The sequence below is a fragment of the Pongo abelii genome, chromosome 16 (genome assembly GCF_028885655.2).
Source record: "Pongo abelii isolate AG06213 chromosome 16, NHGRI_mPonAbe1-v2.0_pri, whole genome shotgun sequence".
Taxonomy (NCBI): domain Eukaryota; kingdom Metazoa; phylum Chordata; class Mammalia; order Primates; family Hominidae; genus Pongo; species Pongo abelii.
In genome coordinates, this window is record NC_072001.2 from 80,325,262 (window position 1) to 80,343,199 (window position 17,938).

A 17,938-nucleotide genomic window follows, 5' to 3' on the forward strand; every position below is an offset into this window, starting at 1 on the left:
GGGCCCTGGCTCCTGGGGCAAGGGCTCAGCGCTGCTTCCCCTCTGTTTCCTCAGAGTCAGAACAAAGCCAGGCAGTGCAAGGACTCGGCCACCGAGGCAGGTATGTGGGCCTGGCTGCCCCGTCCGACCGGGGCGGAGGCCTGGGCGGTACTCCCCACACACACCTCCTCACTCTGGGGACACACACACACCTCCTCACTCTGGGGACACACACACCTCCTCTGGGGACACACACACCTCCTCTGGGGACACACACTCCCACCTGGCTGCACAGTCATGGGCGCGGCGCTCTCATTCCAGATATGTGCAGTCAAAGTAAACACTGTGTTCCCCCATTCGCCGGCCCTTCTTGGCGCTTCCTGTGTTCAGTCCTCACAGCTGCGCTCCAAGGTGGCTGCTGTTATTATTCCCTTTCTTAACAGATGAGGAAACAGAGGCACTAAAAGGTCCAGTACTTGCCCCAGGTTACGGCCAATAAGTGGTGGGGACTGCATTTGAACCCAGGCCATCGGGCTTCAGAGCCCAGGACTTGCATGGCACAGCCCCAGGAGACAGAGCCGCTCATCTCTCACATGCATGTGTGCACACACACTCTCAAGCTCAGGCACACGCATGTGTGCACACAGCCTTCTCTGGGCCTCTGTCCTTCACTTGATGCCCGAATCCTACCAACACCTTTGTCTCTGCTGGTGCCCCACCCACCAGACATAGCACCCACCCTCCACCCTGCCCCTGGGAAGGCCTCTCCCTTCTGCTCTGCCTTTACTGGGACCCAGCTAGTCCCTCGGCTGGGGGACAGGTGACCTCCAGAGATCTGGGCACAGAAGTTGTGACCCAAGCCTGTGGGACTCCACCCCTCCTCCAGCGCCGTCTCAGCTGCCTTCTCTGAACCTCAGTTTCCCCTCTGGAAAGTGAGGTGGGGCGCCGAGAGATGCCCAGAGGCCAATACTCTGGACTTGCATATATGAGGCTCCACTCCAGACCTCAGGCAGCTCAGAGCACAGTTGGGGAGCAGCAGCAGTACCAGCGTGGGTGGCCCTGATGGGCATTCAGATGAGGCCCCGCCAGCTGCTAGGGCAGGTCCCACGGGGGAGGCGGGGCTCCCAGGGGGAGGAGGCGTCCAGAGTGGGACCTGCCGGAGCACAGCGGTGGAGAGGCTCCTGTGAGGGCACTCCCTGAGGCTGCCTGCACTTTCAGAGCGGGTATACAGGCAGAGCATCGCGCAGCTGGAGAAGGTCCGGGTCGAGTGGGAGCAGGAGCACCGGACCACCTGTGAGGTGAGTGGCCCACGTGGAGCCTTGCTTTCCCCAGCTGGGAAGTGTGAGACGCCCATCCCTACTCCAGCTGCTTAAAGGGGTCCAAGCGAGGCAGTGGGGGAAGGTACCTGTTACTCACTCGTTTATTCAGCCTCCTGCTTACAGGCCTGTGCCGGGCTCTGGCCCTGTTGCTTGTCGCCTGGCCTTGAGTCCTGGGCCCCTTTGTTGCAGGCAGGCATTCTTCCACCCTTTTGGTTGAAGCCACAACTGGGACTTGGACAAAACCCACAGCCTCTCTGGGCGCTGCCAATGGACAGGGCCTGGGGAACAGGGCTCAGGACTCCCGTCCGAGGTTCCTCTCACTACCCTTCTGCCTCGGTGTGGTGCGGCCTGAAGGGAGGCTGGGGCAGGGACCCCCTGGGCAGCTCCACCTCCCTCCCTGCAGCCTCAGGGCTGGCCCGGAGTTGGGATGGGGACCCCGGGGCACTCTCTCATTTGGACTGGGCTTCCAGCAGAGAGGGCTGGCCTGGTCAGCTCCGGCTGAGCTGTGAATGGGGCCCAGCCTGGCCGGGCCCGGCAGCCCCCTCCTCACTGCTCACCTCCCTCCCACTGCCCCCAGGCCTTTCAGCTGCAAGAGTTTGACCGGCTGACCATTCTCCGCAACGCCCTGTGGGTGCACAGCAACCAGCTCTCCATGCAGTGTGTCAAGGATGATGAGGTGGGGGCTGAGGGCCTTGGTGGGGTAAGGGAGGGCAGCCTCTAGGCGGCAAAGTGCCCAGGTCCGTCTGAGCCAATCAACAAGCACCTGGTCCTCTGTGATCCAAGCCTGGCCCCAGGGGTCTCAGGCCTCAGCAGCTCAGCCTTTGCCCCCAGAACCCCAGGACAGGAGCTCAGTACCGCACAGGGCCATGGCTTCTCTGCCTGGAAGATGGTGACTCTGTGGTTCCCCTGCCATCTGACTTCCTCCTCATGCCTCAGAGCCACAGAGCACCTGCTCCCTTTGCCGGGGATGGGAGGGGAGGTGGACACAGCTGTCAGAGGTTGGCAGAAGCTGGAGGACCCTGGCTGCTCTGTTCTAGGCCTGGTGCTTGCAGGAGCCGAGGCGCAGTCCTTCCTCTGCTCCCCATATCTCCAGGGTGTCCTGGTTCCCCTTACTGAGCCCAACCTGCTGGGTGGGTCCTCCCCAGCAGAGAGGGCCCCCAGCCAGGGTCCCTGAGCTCTGTTGATGCAGCCCAGCACACGGCTCTCCGGGGCAGCCCTGGCCCCCTTGCCTGCTGTGTTTCCTGCCTGACGCTCCTGTCCAGGGCTGTGGGGGTTGATTTTCTTGTTGTTTTTGCCCAAGTGACTCAATCCCCCTGCTGCCTCCTCGCCTCCTCGAGGTGGAAGGGCGAGCTCTGGATCCACTCTCCTAGCCCCAAGGCCTGGCTGTGCTGCATTCTCGCTCTGTGACCTTGGGCAAGTCACTCCCCTCTGAGTTTCCTCATCTATCCAATGGGAAAAGTGGGGTCTACCTTAGAGGACAGGTGTGAGTTAAGTCCCTTGCACAGGGCCTTGCACACAGAAGGTGTTCAGGAAACAGGAAGCTGTCAGCCAGGGCCGTGACCCCTCAGGATCAAAGGCCCCGAGCTGCGCACAATGGCCTGTGAGGAGTCTGATGGGTGGGGGCCGCTGGCCAGAGTTCAGGCCCACAGAGGGGCAGAGTGGGCATCGGGCTGTGGCCTCTGCTCTTTCCTGCCCCAGCTCTATGAGGAAGTGCGGCTGACGCTGGAAGGCTGCAGCATAGACGCAGACATCGACGGCTTCATCCAGGCCAAGAGCACGGGCACAGAGCCCCCCGGTGAGGCCCGGCCTGCAGACAGCGCAGCCTCTGGGTGCACTGAGCCCCTGGGAAGGGCCGGCCCTGAGCCTCAAGTGCCAGGACAGGGCTAGGGTAGCTCACAGCTCCCTTCCGGGCAGAGGAGCCCTAGCAGGGGTGGGGGGGGGTTGGGTCCCAGGCCTGCTGCCTCCTCTCAGGCAAAGCTAAGGGCACGATGGCACTCAGAGGAAGGGGTGGGGATGGGGATTGAGGTGAGGAGCTCCCACAGCCCCCACTCCCTGCCTGTTTGGTTCCACTGGATCACGGGTCCAGAATATTAGGTCTTGATGGTACCTACGGTGGGGTCTCTCATGGGAGCAAGACAGGCACCTCCCCCGGGCACCACGATGGGCCAGGGCCAGACTGGGAATGTAGGGCCCCAGCTGAGTCTCTGGCAGGGCCAGAATGGGGTGTTGGGGGCCGCCCTGGGGCTCACGGCTTGCTGTCTGCAGCTCCGGTGCCCTACCAGAACTACTACGATCGGGAGGTCACCCCGCTGACCAGCAGCCCTGGCATACAGCCATCCTGCGGCATGATAAAGAGGTAAGGCCCTGACAGACGGAGGGAGGGCCTGAGGCTGGGCTAGGAAGTGGATCAAGCCCCTCCTCTGCACCTGGCCCTTCCTCGTTCACTGAGCACCTACTATGTATCTGTATCTGGTGCCCAGTTTAGGTGCTGGGCACTCTGTGGAGACAAGATAGGCTCAGTTCAGCCTATGGAACCCTCAGCCCAAGGGACCCAGACACTAAGTGAATAATCACACCCCAATTATTCACTAGGGGATGTGCTCCGAGCTCTGGGGAGGCCCCTATGCTGGCTTCCTTGTCCCTGGGGCCTCACGTGAGCCTGGTGCCCTGTCAGTCTGCAGTGGCAACGCTGTCTGGCTGGAGCAGGACTGGGGCATCTGGAGAATTCTCCAGGCTTTTCCAGGGCCCCTTCCCTGGCCTGGCTGCAGTCAAGTGCCAAGGTCCTACTGCCAGGCCTCAATGTGTGACCTGGGCAAGTGATTCGCACTCTCTAAGGCCAGGGCCCTGAGTGTTGGGGTCAGATTCAGAATCTGATGACTCTCCTGGTTCAGGCGTTGAGTGACGAAGGTGACAGCCCATTAGGAGCCCTGTAGCCAGCTCAGGGAGCCCTCATAGCCAGGCCTTTGAGAGAGGCCAATGTGCCCTGTCTGTGAACATCCACAAGGGTCTGTGGGTTTCACATGGTGCCTGTGCCCCCACCGCCATGCCACCACTCTTCAGCCACCCTTCAACCAAGAAGGCCCTGCCTCTGGGAGGTAGTGGACTGCGGGGAGAGGCTGATGCAGTTCCCGGCCCTTAGGACCAGCTCATTCCAGGGCCTCAGGAGCCTCTGGAACTTCCTACTCCTGGGAGGCAGAGGCTCGTGGGAATCACCCGTGCTTAGAGAGGGGCACACACACACCCTCTTTGAGAATCTTGTGAAAGCAGTGATCCCAGGAGGCAGCACACCCGCAGTCTTACATGCTACAAAAGCTTGTGAGACAGGCTTCCCTGCGCCTGGTGAGGACCTGGATCCCAGCAAAGGTAGTCATTTAAGCAACTGGACAAAAGAGCTCACCTGAAGCAGTATCAGGAAGGGGCTGAAAGGAGTGGCCCCAGAGAGGATTAGAAAGAGAGAGAGAGACAGAGATGTCCTACAGGGCAGAGGGAGGCCTGGCTGCTGGAGGGGGCTGGTCAGGCCTCTGGATGGGGCATCTAGAAGCCACGCAGGGCTGGGAAGAGGCGGGGGTCAGACAGTCTGGGGAAAAGAGGTGTAGAGCAGGCAGCACAATGGCTCAGCAAGCCCTGCACACCTTTCCCCCTCCTCCTGTTCCCAGCCCCTGCTGGCTCTCACCCTGTCCTTTGCTGCCTGGGGTGCTGGTGCGTGTGTATGCCCACCTGTGTTGGTGTCAGGCCCTCCCATGTGCTGGGTGCACGCATGTCCACCCTGTGCATGTGTGTGCACTCCTGGGGCCTTGGCCCTTGGCCCCTCATGTGGGAAAGGCCCCCCACATGCCACCTTGAATTGCAGGGCTGCCTCCCACAGGCGCCTGAGTCATGGCTCAGCCCCTCACCTGCGTTCAAGGTCCCTCAGGGTCTGGTCCAGTCCCTATTTCAGTCCTGTCCCCTACACTCCCAAATTGGTCCACTCCACTCCGCAAACCCCGCCTGTGCCGTGCCTCCTCCCCTGCACCTGAGCGCTCCCTCTCCTGGTCACCCTACAGTGCCTCGCTCCCGCTTCTCTCCTAGTAAAGCTTCACTCACCTTTGAAGACTCAGCCCCACCCCACCAAGAAGCCCTCTCGCCTTGGAGGCAGTGTCAGCCTCTACTTGTTGAGCCCTCACTACGGCCCACTTCAGGGGGTGCCGCCAGCAGCTGCCTCTTCTGTTTTATTTTCCTTTTTTCAGTAAACCTTCATGACCCCAGCTCAGTCCAGGCCTAAGCCTGGCGCAGGGGCAGGGGTAAAGTAGCCCAGCGCTGTCCCGGAACTCCTGTGCACAGGGTGACTGAGCTGGCCTGATCACTGTGGGCCCACAGGGAGGAGGGCTGGCTCGGCCCAGGCAGTGGAGGCCTCAGCAGGGCACGTGAGCCAGGCTTTGTGTGGCAGTGCACCCCCCCACCCCCACCCACAGGGGAAGCTGCTAGGGCAAGCTAGAGCAGGGGCCTGGAGGGTGAGGACTGGGTATCTTCCCACGAGGCCTCAGCACGGAGGTCCTAGAACCCCCAAAGGGCCATGGGAGTCTTCCCATGAAGCTGCAGCTTTGGGGTTTCTAGGATCCCCCCGAAGGGCCCTGCAGGGAACAGGTGCTGAGATGGCCTGCAGAGGGCACCAGTGGAGGGCGTAGCTGGGAAGGAGGAGCCACCAGGACCACTTTCTGGAGAGCCCTCCTGCCTGAGGGGCACCTCATAAATGACATCCATGCCTGGAGGCTAGGGGCAGCCCCAGCCCTGGCAGAGCGCGTGCAGCTCTGAGACCTCTCCCTGTCTAAACCCTCCCTCCCGGTGGGTCCCTGAGTGTGGGGTGGGGGCACTCACTCTCTTTCCTCCCCATTCTCAGGTTCTCTGGACTGCTGCACGGAAGTCCCAAGACCACTTCGTTGGCAGCTTCTGCTGGTAAAGGGGGTCAGGAGGGGACCCCCAAACACACTGATCCCGGGGGGGGGGAGGAGAGGTCTCCCACATGGCACAGATGGGGCCACTGAGGCCCTCAAGAGGAAGAGTGTGTCCCCCAACAGCAAGTGTGGACAGCGGAAGGAAGAGGCAGGGCCCAGCATGGAGAAACCCCGTTCTAGCAGGACCTCCAGGGGCCAGTGTCCCCAGAAAGGGGAGGGGTCCATGTGTCACCCTGCTCTTAGCCTCCACAGAGACCCTGACCCCCACCCCCGAGCGGAATGAGGGTGTCTACGCAGCCATCGCAGTGCAGGAGATGCAGGGAAACCCGGCCTCGCCAGCCCAGGAGTACAGGGCGCTCTACGATTATACAGCGCAGGTGAGGCCTCCACACCCCAAACCCACCTGTGCCACCTCCCCTGCACCTGAGAGCTCCCTCTCCCATCCAGTGCCTTGCGTCCTCATCTCTCCTCATGGTTTCACTCATCTTCGAGCGTCCTCTCCTGCTCAGGAGGGCACGTGTGCCCGAGTGTGTCCACACTAGCAAGGGCACCTGGGAGTGTGCTTGGGTGTGAGCTCTGAGAACAGCACCCAGGGCTTGCGGGGCCTCAGTGTGCATGTACTGACTGGAAGCTGGTGTGCAAGCAGGCCTGTGTCTCCCCGCGCCTGTACACAGCACACAGGTGGAGCACGTGCCTGTGCCGTCCACACAGGCTGGGTGCTGCATGGTGCACAGGTGTGGGGAGCTGGCAGAGCCTGGGGCTGCCTGCAGGTCATAGCTTGAGGGCCAGGTTCTGCGCCTTTGGGTCAGGGCCCTGTCCTTCCTGGCCATGGGTGTGGAAAACTGTGGCCAGAATGAGTCTTGCGATCGTGCCAGGATTGATTTTCTGATGTGCATAGGGTGAGGACGCACCAAGGCAGCCACAGGGCAGCTATGAGAGTCCATTCTGCTCCCTGCTTGAGGGGAGGAGTGCATAGCCAGACCTCACACCCACCTGGACTGAGGCCAAGCAACCCCACATGGCCAGGCAGGCTGGGTGTGGACTCCACTGACGAGGCCAGGGCTTGGGGAGGCAGGGAAGCCAGGCCAGGAAAGTGACGGAGTATTTGGATGGCAGTGGCTAGCTGGGGCTGGGGACCGCAAAGGGGAGGCTGTGTGGTAAGCTTGGGCGTGAGTGTGCCCTGGGCTTGGGGTATGATGAGCACCCGTGGCCCCTAACATGCTCCAGTCACTGCGTCTCCAGAGTGGGAGAGGGGAGGTGAGGCTGGGAAGAAACCCAGGTTGGGGGAGGCTTATGATGACAAACTGAGGGGGACGGGAGGCCCGGTCCCTTGGGTTACCCCCATCCTGTGTCTCCAAGGGGCTACCCCAGCAGGCAGGGACACAGCTCGGCTGCCCCTGCCCACCCTGGGAGACATGCCGCATTTACTGCTGGGTGGAAGAACGCCAGGCCCCTCCCTGCAGGCCCTTCCGGCATCATGCGCTTTCAATCTCTCTCGGCCAGAACCCAGATGAGCTGGACCTCTCCGCGGGAGACATCCTGGAGGTGATCCTGGAAGGGGAGGATGGCTGGTGGACTGTGGAGAGGAACGGGCAGCGTGGCTTCGTCCCTGGTTCCTACCTGGAGAAGCTTTGAGGAAAGGCCAGGAGCCCCTTCAAACCTGCCCTGCCAGTGGAGCCAGCAGTGCCCCCAGCACTGTCCCTGCCTTGCTGGGGCCCAGAACCAAGCGTCCCCCAGCCCTGAGAGGGAGCCTGTCTCCCAGGGAATAAAGGAGTGCGTTCTGTTCTCCTTGGTGTGCTGGGGTCCCTTTCTCTTTTTCTCCTTCTCCAGTGTCCGAGTGCTCAGTTCAGAGAAGGCAAAGGAACAAGGGAGGGAGCCTGGATGGTGGAGCTCCCCAACTCAGCTGAGGCTTCAGCTATAGTTGGAGAAGATGCCTGGCCCCAGTTGCTAGGAGCTCCCAGACCGCCAGGGAGACACATTCACACCTGGACAGAGGACACAGGGGTGCAGGAGGATGTGGTAGGGGCAAGAAGGGGCTCAGCAGGGCTGCAATGGGGAGAGCAGGCTTCTTGGGGGCGGAGGGTCGAGCAGGTCCATGGCCGGGCAGCAGCGGCCAGGCCAGGGCAAGTGCGTGGGCAAAGGTGAGGTTGGGGGTACACCCAGGAATATTCTGAGGACTCAGTTTGGAAACAGGAAGCTGGTGATGGATCTGTTGGAGAGGCCATGGTGGGAGCCCAGGAAGACAGGCTTGTGGCTTGTGGGTGCAAGTGGGGCCTGGGAAAGCCACTGCTGCCTGTGACACTCCCCTCAACATGGCAACCCCAGCCAAGCAGGGCTCCAGAGCCCAGGCAGGCCGGCCCCGGGCACAGAGAGGGCTGTTCTTGAAGGCCTTCAGCCCCTTCTCTTTTTGGTCCCAGGAACATAACTTCCACCGCTGGCCAAGCCCTGCTCCAACCATGATAGGCTTCATCCATGCCAAAGGCATTGGGAGTGGGTGTGGAGGAGAGGGCCCCTGGCCACTGACCGCTCCTCAGTCCTGGGAGTGGCCAAGCCGGCCCACCTCACACCCTCTTGGGATCCCCACCCCGCTTCAGAGTCACGCAGGCCCAGGACTGTAAGGGGTGGGGTGGGGTGGGGGGACACAGTGGTCCTCCTCTGCTGGGACCACGCTGACGAGCTGCTGCAGGGCACTGCTGTTCCCCGCGGACCGTCTTTATCTGGATTGCGAGCTGCTTGGTCTCTCCTCATCCACAGCCTTTGGGGACTGCACTCTACGGACATGGCTCTGTGCCAGGCCTAGGGAGGGCTGGGTTTGCCCTCAACTCAGAGGAGCAAAGCCTCAGTCTCCTGCTCCATCCAAGGACCTCTTGACCCAGTAAGGGGGACCACACAACCTAGAAAGTTTAAGAACTCTACAGGAAATGTCCCGGTGTGCAGAGATGTCACCAAGGGTTCTGGGAAGAGGTGGCCCTGAACACGCAAAGCAGATGGGGGGACTCCCTTCTGCTCCTTCCTGCCTTTGGTAGCTCCACCATGGAGAGAGGAGAGTCAGAGAGTCGAGAGAGGAGAGGAGAGGAGAGAGAGAGAGTGAGTCAGAGGAGAGAGGACAGTCAGAGAGAGAGAGGAGAGACAGACCGAGAGAGGGGAGAGAGAGTCAGAGAGAGAGAGTCAGAGAGAAGGGAGTGAGGTCACCCCTGGAATTCCCCAGGACTGAGGACTAGATGAGACTCTCATGGCACCTCCTGCACGATGCCTGCCCCGCCACCTCTGGGGGATGGGCATCCCAGTCGGCTTCAACATCTCTAGTGACAGGGAGCTCATCATGCCCCGCAGAAGGCCAGGGTGGACCTGCGGCTTCCCCACCGGTCCTGGCTGCCAGGCTGGCAGCCAGCTGGCATACAGAGGCTCCCTCATGTGCCCAGGCCACTGTCAGATGCCACCATGGCAGAAATGAGGCTTTTCACCAAGCTCTGCTCTCAGAGGGCAAGGAGGGGCTGGTAGAAGGGGACTGCTCTGGTGTTTAACATGAATGCCCATCTTTATACCCTGATCTTTACTTGAGAAAAAATTGGATTCAGTTAAGCAAGCATGAGACCTGGTGAAGGCGGGGGAGGGAAAGTGCCCTCGGGTCGCTGCCTCAGTGCAGTGAGAGGGCTGTTCTCCCACCCAAGTGTTATTCAGGCTGGGGCCAGGCAGATGTGCAAAGGTACAGGCAGCCCCCAGGGTGCAGGTGCAGGACCCTGGAAGCAGGGCTCCAGAGCTGGGGACAGGCTAGCCGTCTGCTGAGCGTCACCCATCACTGCTTCCCACCAGAGGGGGTGTGGCAGACAGGGTGGGAAAAGGCTTTGGTTCTCTGAAAAAACTCAGTGATGCTTAAATCCTTCCTGAAATGCCATTTTCCCTCCTAAAGCTATCCTGCAAGAGCCGACCAAATGCCCACTCCTGCTCTCATACATCCAAGGTTTCCCAATAGAGATGTTTGGAGAGAAAAATGTCATCTGGTGCTTGGTCTTATACTCCCCTGAAGGCAAGAGAAGTCCGTGAATAAAGCCTTGTATGTGAAAATGCTGGCCTGGGCCAAAAACACTGCCCAGGACACACGTCTCAAGCCCCAGCAGGTCCAGCTGGGTCCCAGACCTGTCAGGTGGTCCAAGTAATTCAACCAGGACATTCTGATGACTTCTGTGTGACCCACACTGTACCTGATGATTGGGGTGTGGTGCTAAGATAAAGGGGGCCCTCAAAGAGCTCACTCAGCCCAGGAGGACAGACAGGCACCCTCTAGACCCTGAGATGTGAGGCAGTAAGCGGGGTGAGTGGGCCCCGGAGGCCGGTGCAGGCCATCCAGCAGAGCGGAGGGTGGCTTGTCTGGGAAGTGGTGACTGGGCTGGAGAGCAATTCTGGAAGAACACAGGGAGCAGATGGGCAGGACTTGGTAACTTACAGGATGGTAGACGGGTGGGAAGACAGGAAAGTGAGGAGGTGAGGAGTGACTTCGGAGTCGAGACTTGAAGATGGGCTCCTCCCCAGGTGGAGGAGCTGCAGGGTAGTGGTGCAGGAACAAAGCCTGGGCGAGGGCTGGGAGAGGCAGGACAGCTTACCACTGGGTCAGGCCATGTGTGGGCAGGGAAGGGAAAGGAAAGAGTAAAAAGTTAGGTATCAATACTTAACTTACTCCTTGAAGATGCCTTGTCATCTTGATTGAACATTCTATTCCACTGCAAAGATTTTTTAAAAAACCTTTGGCCTAGATATTTATCATCATCTCTGACAGGTGCCGCAGTGTCTGTGGGCCCTGGAGGGTGATGGGTAACAAGTGTTAGATAACACAGTCTGTTCTCCAGTCGTTTGGGTGGCCAGAGAATAGAACCGAAAGCAACTCTTGGGTCACAATTTATGCCAGGGGGAGAATGCCCACAAATGAATCCAAGTCAGATTCACTGCCTCTGCAGCTTTCTCCATTCTCCCATCACCAGGCACCACCTCAGCTGCTGGGAACCAACTGCGTGGATGGATGGCCTTCCCAGCAGAGACGGTGCCAGATAAAGAGGGAGTTAGCGTGTAATTGGGTGTATAAATAACTGCAGCCTCTTCCTGACAGAGGGCCACTCAAAGACAGCAGGGAGCAGGAGGACAAGCATGGTCTCTGAATCAGAACATCAGGGCCTGAATCCAGGTTCACGCTTTCTTGGGTGGTCTTAGGCAAGTCACAATTTCTCTGGGCCTGTTTCAGCATCAGTAAGATGGGTGCAATATGCCCCCATGCAAAATCCCCTAAGGTTCAAATTAAACAATGGTTAGATGTTACTTACCAGCAAGGGGTACCACTTTTAAGGAAAAGGCCCACAACCTCTGAATCTTGGCTACACTCAACAGCAGCTTTGAGCTTGGCATAATCCCCCTCGCTCAGCACGCCCTCTGGGACAGCTGTGGTTATGTCAGTGAATCCTTCGCAATGATGACGAAAAGCAGCAACTCACATTTGGCCAAACTGGAAGCACGTGCCACTAGTGTCCAACACCTAATTCCAACCACTCTCACAGCCTTTCCTAGGCCAAGAAACCTCAGCACAAGGGTCACCTGCTTGCCTTGGTCTGACTGTACCTGGGTGTCTGCCTATTTCTCCACCCCGGCATTTGAGCCAGCACAAGCCCAGGACAAGGTCACATCAGCAAGTGGGCTCGCTGCCCTCAGCACCCTCATGGGATTATCAAACTGTGCTCAGTAGAGCCCTCTTAGGGGCAAACGGGAGGAGAAAGGGGGCACCCACTCCACTTCGAGATCTACTTGGAGAGTTTACATATTGCACGTGCAGTGGTTCTCAACCCAGCTGCTCAACGGAGTCACCTGAGCAGATTTTCAAATGCTGATGTTTGGGTCCCACCTCAGACAAACTGAAACCAAATCCGTGCAAACTGGGCTTGCGCATAAATATTTGAAACATTCTCCTGGTGATTCTGATATGCAGCCGGAGCTGAGAAACCCCTGGCTAACAGGATCTTCAGCTAAACATTTTTAAAAGTTTGAAAAACAGTTATGGCACCATAGTGACTTATCTCAGGTGATAGTGCCCATTACTTGCCAGATGGTGGGATAACAAAGATCAGCAAGTAGGCCGGGCACGGTGGCTCACGCCTGTAGTCCCAGCACTTTGGGAGGCAGAGGCAGGCGGATCACGAGGTCAGGAGTTCGAGACTAGCCTGACCAACAGGGTGAAACCCCGTCTCTACTAAAAATACAAAAATTAGCCAGGCGTGGTGGTGCGTGCCTGTAATCCCAGCTATGTGGGAGGCTGAGGCAGGAGAACTGCTTGAACCCAGGAGGCGGAGGTTGCAGTAGGCCAAGATCATGCCACTGCACTCCAGCCTGGATGACAGGGCAAGACTCTGTCTCGGGAAAAAAAAAAAAAAAAAGATCAGCAAGTCTCTTTTCTACCCTGTAATTTCTACATCTCTTACTTTCTTCATTGGATAAACTCAGGAGAGCAGGATTTATGTATAACTCAACTTCCCCACAACTAGCAATGCAGCAGCACCATTCAGTAGATAGGAGGTTTCTGCCAGGTCACTGTGTTACACCCTCAGGAGACCTCACAGACCTCACAGGCACTGCAACAGAAAGCCACGTGCAACACACAAGTTATTTTCAAGAACTGCAAGGATGCACCCAAAAAGCAGGTGCTGTTACACACCAACAACAACCAACTCGGGAATAAGTTAGGAAAACCATTGCATTCACAATAGCTACAGACATTAAGCTTCACAGAAAATTTCCTAAGTAAACTCTGTTAAAATCCAAAAGAAAAAAACCCAATAACCAATCAAACCGGGCAGAGGACAGAAGCAAAATTCAGAAGATACAAATGGCTGAAACACCTTTAAAAGCATCCTGGCCCTAGCTAACAGTCAAATAAACACATTTTCATCTCTCAGAATGGAAGAAAAGATGAAGGCTGATCACACCAAAAGTGTCGACAAGGGTGTAAAGAAATGCACATTTCATTCACTGCTGGTGGGAACAGAAACTGATATAATCTTTCTGGAGAGCAACCAGATGTATCCATGAAAATGTTTAAACGTGACTTTTTTTTTTTTTTGAGACACAGTCTTGCTCTGTCGCCCAGGCTGAAGTGCAATGGCATAATCTCGGCTCACTGCAACCTCTGCCTCCCGGTTCAAGCGATTCTCCTGCCTCGGCCTCCCAAGTAGCTGGGATTACAGGTGCATGCCACCACGCCCTGCTAATTTTTTGTATTTTTAATAGAGATGGGTTTTACCATGTTGGCCAGGCTGCTTTTAAACTCCTGACCTCAAGTGATCCACCTGCCTCGACCTCCCAAAGTGCTATGATTACAGGCGTGAGCCACTGCAGCCAGCCAAACATGACTTTTCGATCCAGACTAACAAGAATCCACTCTTGGAGTTCATGTAAAAATACATGACACAGGGTGATGAAAGTGCTTTGAAACTAGATACAGGCAGTGGTTCCACAGCATGGTGAATGTACTCAAGGCAACTTGTTTAGTTTAAAATCGTTAATTTTATGCCATGTGAATTTCATCTCAATAAAAATTGTTTTAATTTTAAAAATTGTAAATGACTGCTGTGTGTGTATAGAGATGGTCACTGTAGCGAGTAGTGGAGGCACTGGAGGCAGCCTGCAGGCCTGCCCTTTATACACTTTGGTTAATCATGGTACTAATGTACCCACACAGCTAACACAATGGAATGACAAATCCTACAGTTCGACATGGAAAGAGCATCAGACTATGTTGTGAAGACAGAAAGAGGACCTTGTAGGATAAAATTCCTATTAGCAAAAAGCAAAAAGCAAAAACCAAAACCCAATACCAAGTGTTTCTGTGTATGTAGAGTCTGCAAAGACACATGCCATTGCTGAACTGCTGAACTTGCTTCCCTGTGGGTACTTCTTTACAGATGTCTGTATTGTTTACATTTTTTAAAGCACCAATTACTTTTGTTTAAAAAAAATACACTTAAAAAAGGCAGTAAGACAAGCTCTGTCAATCTATAGGACAAGAAGCAAAGACACCCCAGCTGCAATAAGCACACCTAGTGCCAGGGACCAGGGCTCCCGGGACAAACACTGATCCAGGGCTGGCGCCCAAGGGGCCCGGAACATCTTGTTAGATCAGAAATTAGGGGAGTGCTTCCAAAAATGCTGGGATATAGGAGGAACTCGAAGGGGCTCTCACTGGCCAAGTCGGGAACTATCTGAGGAACTCTTCCCCCATCCCCAAAGGTCAATGATGAAGAAGACTGCTGAAAAAATGGGAATCCATAGTGGATATATGAAAATAAATGGAGGAGGAGGGATGACTGGCAAATGAGGAAGGAGTGCTGGGCTGCAGAAACATCGCTTGGCAGTCATCATAAAGATTCAATCAGGCCAGAATCAGCAACATTTGCTGAACCTGGCCGGGGATGCGGGGAGTCTCATGAGGAACAGGGTATGTACATGGAGACAGTGTGTCTCCAGAGATTTCTTATTAGTTGAAAAGAAAAAAACAGTAACTATGCTATGGAGAAAGTGGACACACCTCGACCAGGTGTGCCAGGTACTCATTTATTGCCTCTTAACTCCGAATTTCCCTGACCTTGCCCTTCCTTGTCACACTGAAGAGGGGGCTCTGCAAACTCCTTTATCCTTTGCCAGCCTGACCCACAGTGGGCTCTGAAGGGGCCCACAAGGCTAGAGGAGGAAGATGGCCTTTTTCTTTTGTCTCCTTTGGTCCTGCACGGGTCCCAGCAGCATTCCCCACCGTGGCGGCTCTCTGCTCCCGTGGCTTGGCGGGGGGCACCTCCAGTAAGTTGATTCTCCAGCATGGGACAGGCAGCATATCCCAGGCAACCACAGCCACCCCTCAGAGGTCTCTCCACCTTGGGGAACCTCCTCTGAGTTTCCAAGTTCCTTCTCTGTTTTCTCTTCCCTTAGCCCTAGGGGTGACAGCTGTTCTCTGCTAAGCTGCTTTAGAGCTCTTTTTTATCCCTTTTAGTAGTTAACTACCTTCTACACAGTTAACAATTATTTATATTAAAACCTTCCTGTTCACATTTCCTCCTCCTTGGACTAGATGATCAAAACGAACATCCCCACTGTGGGGCAGATGGGCATTGTGTGCCTCGAGATGCGATGCCCTGAGAGGTCGCGTGACGCAGGCAGTGGTTCAGCCACCTGGAATGCAAAACCAAATCTAATCACGAGGAAATCGCAGACAAACGCAGATAAGCAGCACCACCTAAAACGAACTGTATCCTTACAAACTGTTCCAATCATCACAGACAAAGCTATGGAAATGATCCGGATTAAAGAAGACCAAGGAGAGATGACAACTCAATTGATTACCTGATCCAGACCGGATCCAGCATCGCAGAGGGAAAGGTGCTATACAGGACACGATGCAGCCAATGGGAATATGAGTGGTGAGGTATTCTATCAGTGTTAGATGGACGGAATTTGACAACTGTACTGCAGTCGTCAGAGAGTATCTTCTTCTTGGTAAGTACCCACTGAGGTATTAGGGGTAAAAGGCCATGACGGGTGTGGAGGCAGCGGGAGGGAGGGAGAGGGAGAGACAAGGGGTTGGGGCAAGGGAGAGAGAACACACACACATTTGAGAACACACAGGACAGATAGAATGGGACAAAATGTTAATAGGTATATCTGGGCAAAGGATATTTGAGCCTCATTTGTACAGTTCTTATTCTTGCAACTTTTCTGTAGGTTTGAAATCATTTCCAAGTAAAATCAACTTTTTTAAAAGAGGTCATGCGATATAGCAGTGGTCCTCAACCGGGGCTGTGTCCTGGACACACCCTAGAGCACCTTAGAAGCTCCGGGACCCAGGCATCTGTAGTTCTCAAAGTGCCCCGGTGCTTCCAACATGCAGCCACGGGCGGGAAACACCAGCCTAGTGGGTGAGCTCACTCACTAAATTTCAGACATGACGAGCAGTGCTTTTGCTCTCTGAAGAACAAGCACTGGGTAATGCCAACACCTAGCCTCAGCTACATGGGGGAAGGGCAGAGACAAGATGTTGAATTTGCATGGCCCTGGCCAACACAGACAACATTCCCCTTCTAGTGGTTCCCAGGCAAGAGAAAAAGGCATTTCCAGGACAACTGTGCCAGGAATTAAACACAATTTAAAACTGGCAGGAGCTGGAATGGTTTCCCAGACCTCAGAGCTACCTCCCCACCTCCATCTTTTTAGTCTCACTGGTAATATGGCCAGTCTGGGTCCAGCTGGCAGAGCACATGGGATGAGGCTGCTCTCTCACCAGGCAAACTGAGGACTGAGTACAGGAAGGGTGTGGAGAATTATCCTCTTGGGCAAGTTCAAGAACAAGGCTACTGCTTGGCATATTTCCCAAAGCCATTTCCCACTCTAGAGGCCCTGTTCTGTCCTGTAGAAAGAGTGGAGGACAACCAACATCACAGTCCAAATATTGCTCACCTCAGGGCCAGCCTGTGACAGGGTAGCCACAGGATGGTTCATATTGAAAATTGGGGGGACCATGCTCGGGGGAGGTGGTGGTAGTGAAAGGTCACAAACATTCTTGCCCACTGTGCAACAGGCAGGGGCAAGAGGTGGGATGGGTCAGTAGTCACATGATAAATCCCCCGGGGCCTCTGAAATCACCTTCTGGTAACTTCCACTTTGTGAAACAGAGTTTTTACTCCTCTCCTTTCCCGTGTCTTCTCCATTTTCAGGTGGGACAGATTTGCATGTTATTTGGGCATCACAAAACTGACGAGCCCAAAACTGACCGTGAGCTCACATCCCCAGATGTGTTCTCTAACTACTCCCTAGCTCTGTGACTTTGTTTCCCCAGTTGACTGAGCCAGAAACCTGGGACTCATCCTAGATGAGTCTTCTCTTCTCTCTTCTCTGTCCCACATCCAATCGATGATCGAATTCCGCCACTGTCCTGCCTCCAAACAGCCAGAATCCATCGCTCACCACTGCCCCCAACAGTGCCCTGCTGCCCACTGCTAAGCTCTCTCAACTGCTATGCCAGCCTAACTGAAGCCCAGTCACACCAATTCATCCTGGCTTCAGCACGGCCGGCTTGCATCACCACCTTCTTCTCAGTTCACCTTCCAAATCAAACCTCTGAAGAGCTGCTTCCACCTACAAGTCAGCTCTCACCTCCACAGGATGTTCTGTAAGACACTAGAGGACCTGGGTTTTCCTGCTTCTCCAACTTCTTTCCCCAGCCTTGTATTTTAAGCTCCCTGCACACACAATTTTGTTTCACACTCTTGTGTACCATCTTTCAACAAAGCCTATCCAGCCTCCAAGCTTGGGCATCTCCTCCAAGAAGTCACCCCTGACCTCTCTGGAACTCCCCTTTAGACTCCCATTCTATTATTACAACCACTGCACAGTGTGAAAATTATCTTCTCCTATATATGTCTCCTATACTAGGACTCCGAACTCCTTGAAGACAAGGACAGTATCGCCACTGTATCCCCAGTGCCTTGCACAAAATAGAGCTCTATATTTCCAGGATATACTGGACTGAAAGCATCTGTGGTTTTTTGAATATCAAGGCCTTTAGAATCTGGCAACAGCTATAATGAAAACACACGCAAACCATGATGAACTATAGACAGCGCCAACAAAGAAAACATGACACTGCTGCTCTGGAACTGAAATATCCCCAAAATAATGAAAAATGACATG

General features: G+C 55.5%; 1 protein-coding gene across 2 annotated transcripts in view; it reads left to right on the plus strand.

Annotated features, from left to right (window-relative positions):
• The window catches only part of PSTPIP1 (proline-serine-threonine phosphatase interacting protein 1), a 40,783-nt gene extending 32,562 nt beyond the window's left edge, over positions 1-8,221 (plus strand). Inside the window, exons 8-15 of one of the 2 annotated variants that reach the window (XM_054531660.2) lie at positions 55-100; positions 1,198-1,277; positions 1,876-1,974; positions 2,997-3,093; positions 3,564-3,654; positions 6,175-6,230; positions 6,473-6,606; positions 7,733-8,220. In XM_054531660.2, coding sequence (XP_054387635.1) covers positions 55-100; positions 1,198-1,277; positions 1,876-1,974; positions 2,997-3,093; positions 3,564-3,654; positions 6,175-6,230; positions 6,473-6,606; positions 7,733-7,864 — 735 coding nt within the window. In that variant the 3' untranslated portion in view covers positions 7,865-8,220. Of the gene's footprint in view, positions 1-54; positions 101-1,197; positions 1,278-1,875; positions 1,975-2,996; positions 3,094-3,563; positions 3,655-6,174; positions 6,231-6,472; positions 6,607-7,732 lie in introns of both variants that reach the window. The other variant, XM_024232841.3, reaches the window with a different exon arrangement.
• The last annotated feature ends 9,717 nt before the right edge of the window (positions 8,222-17,938 follow it).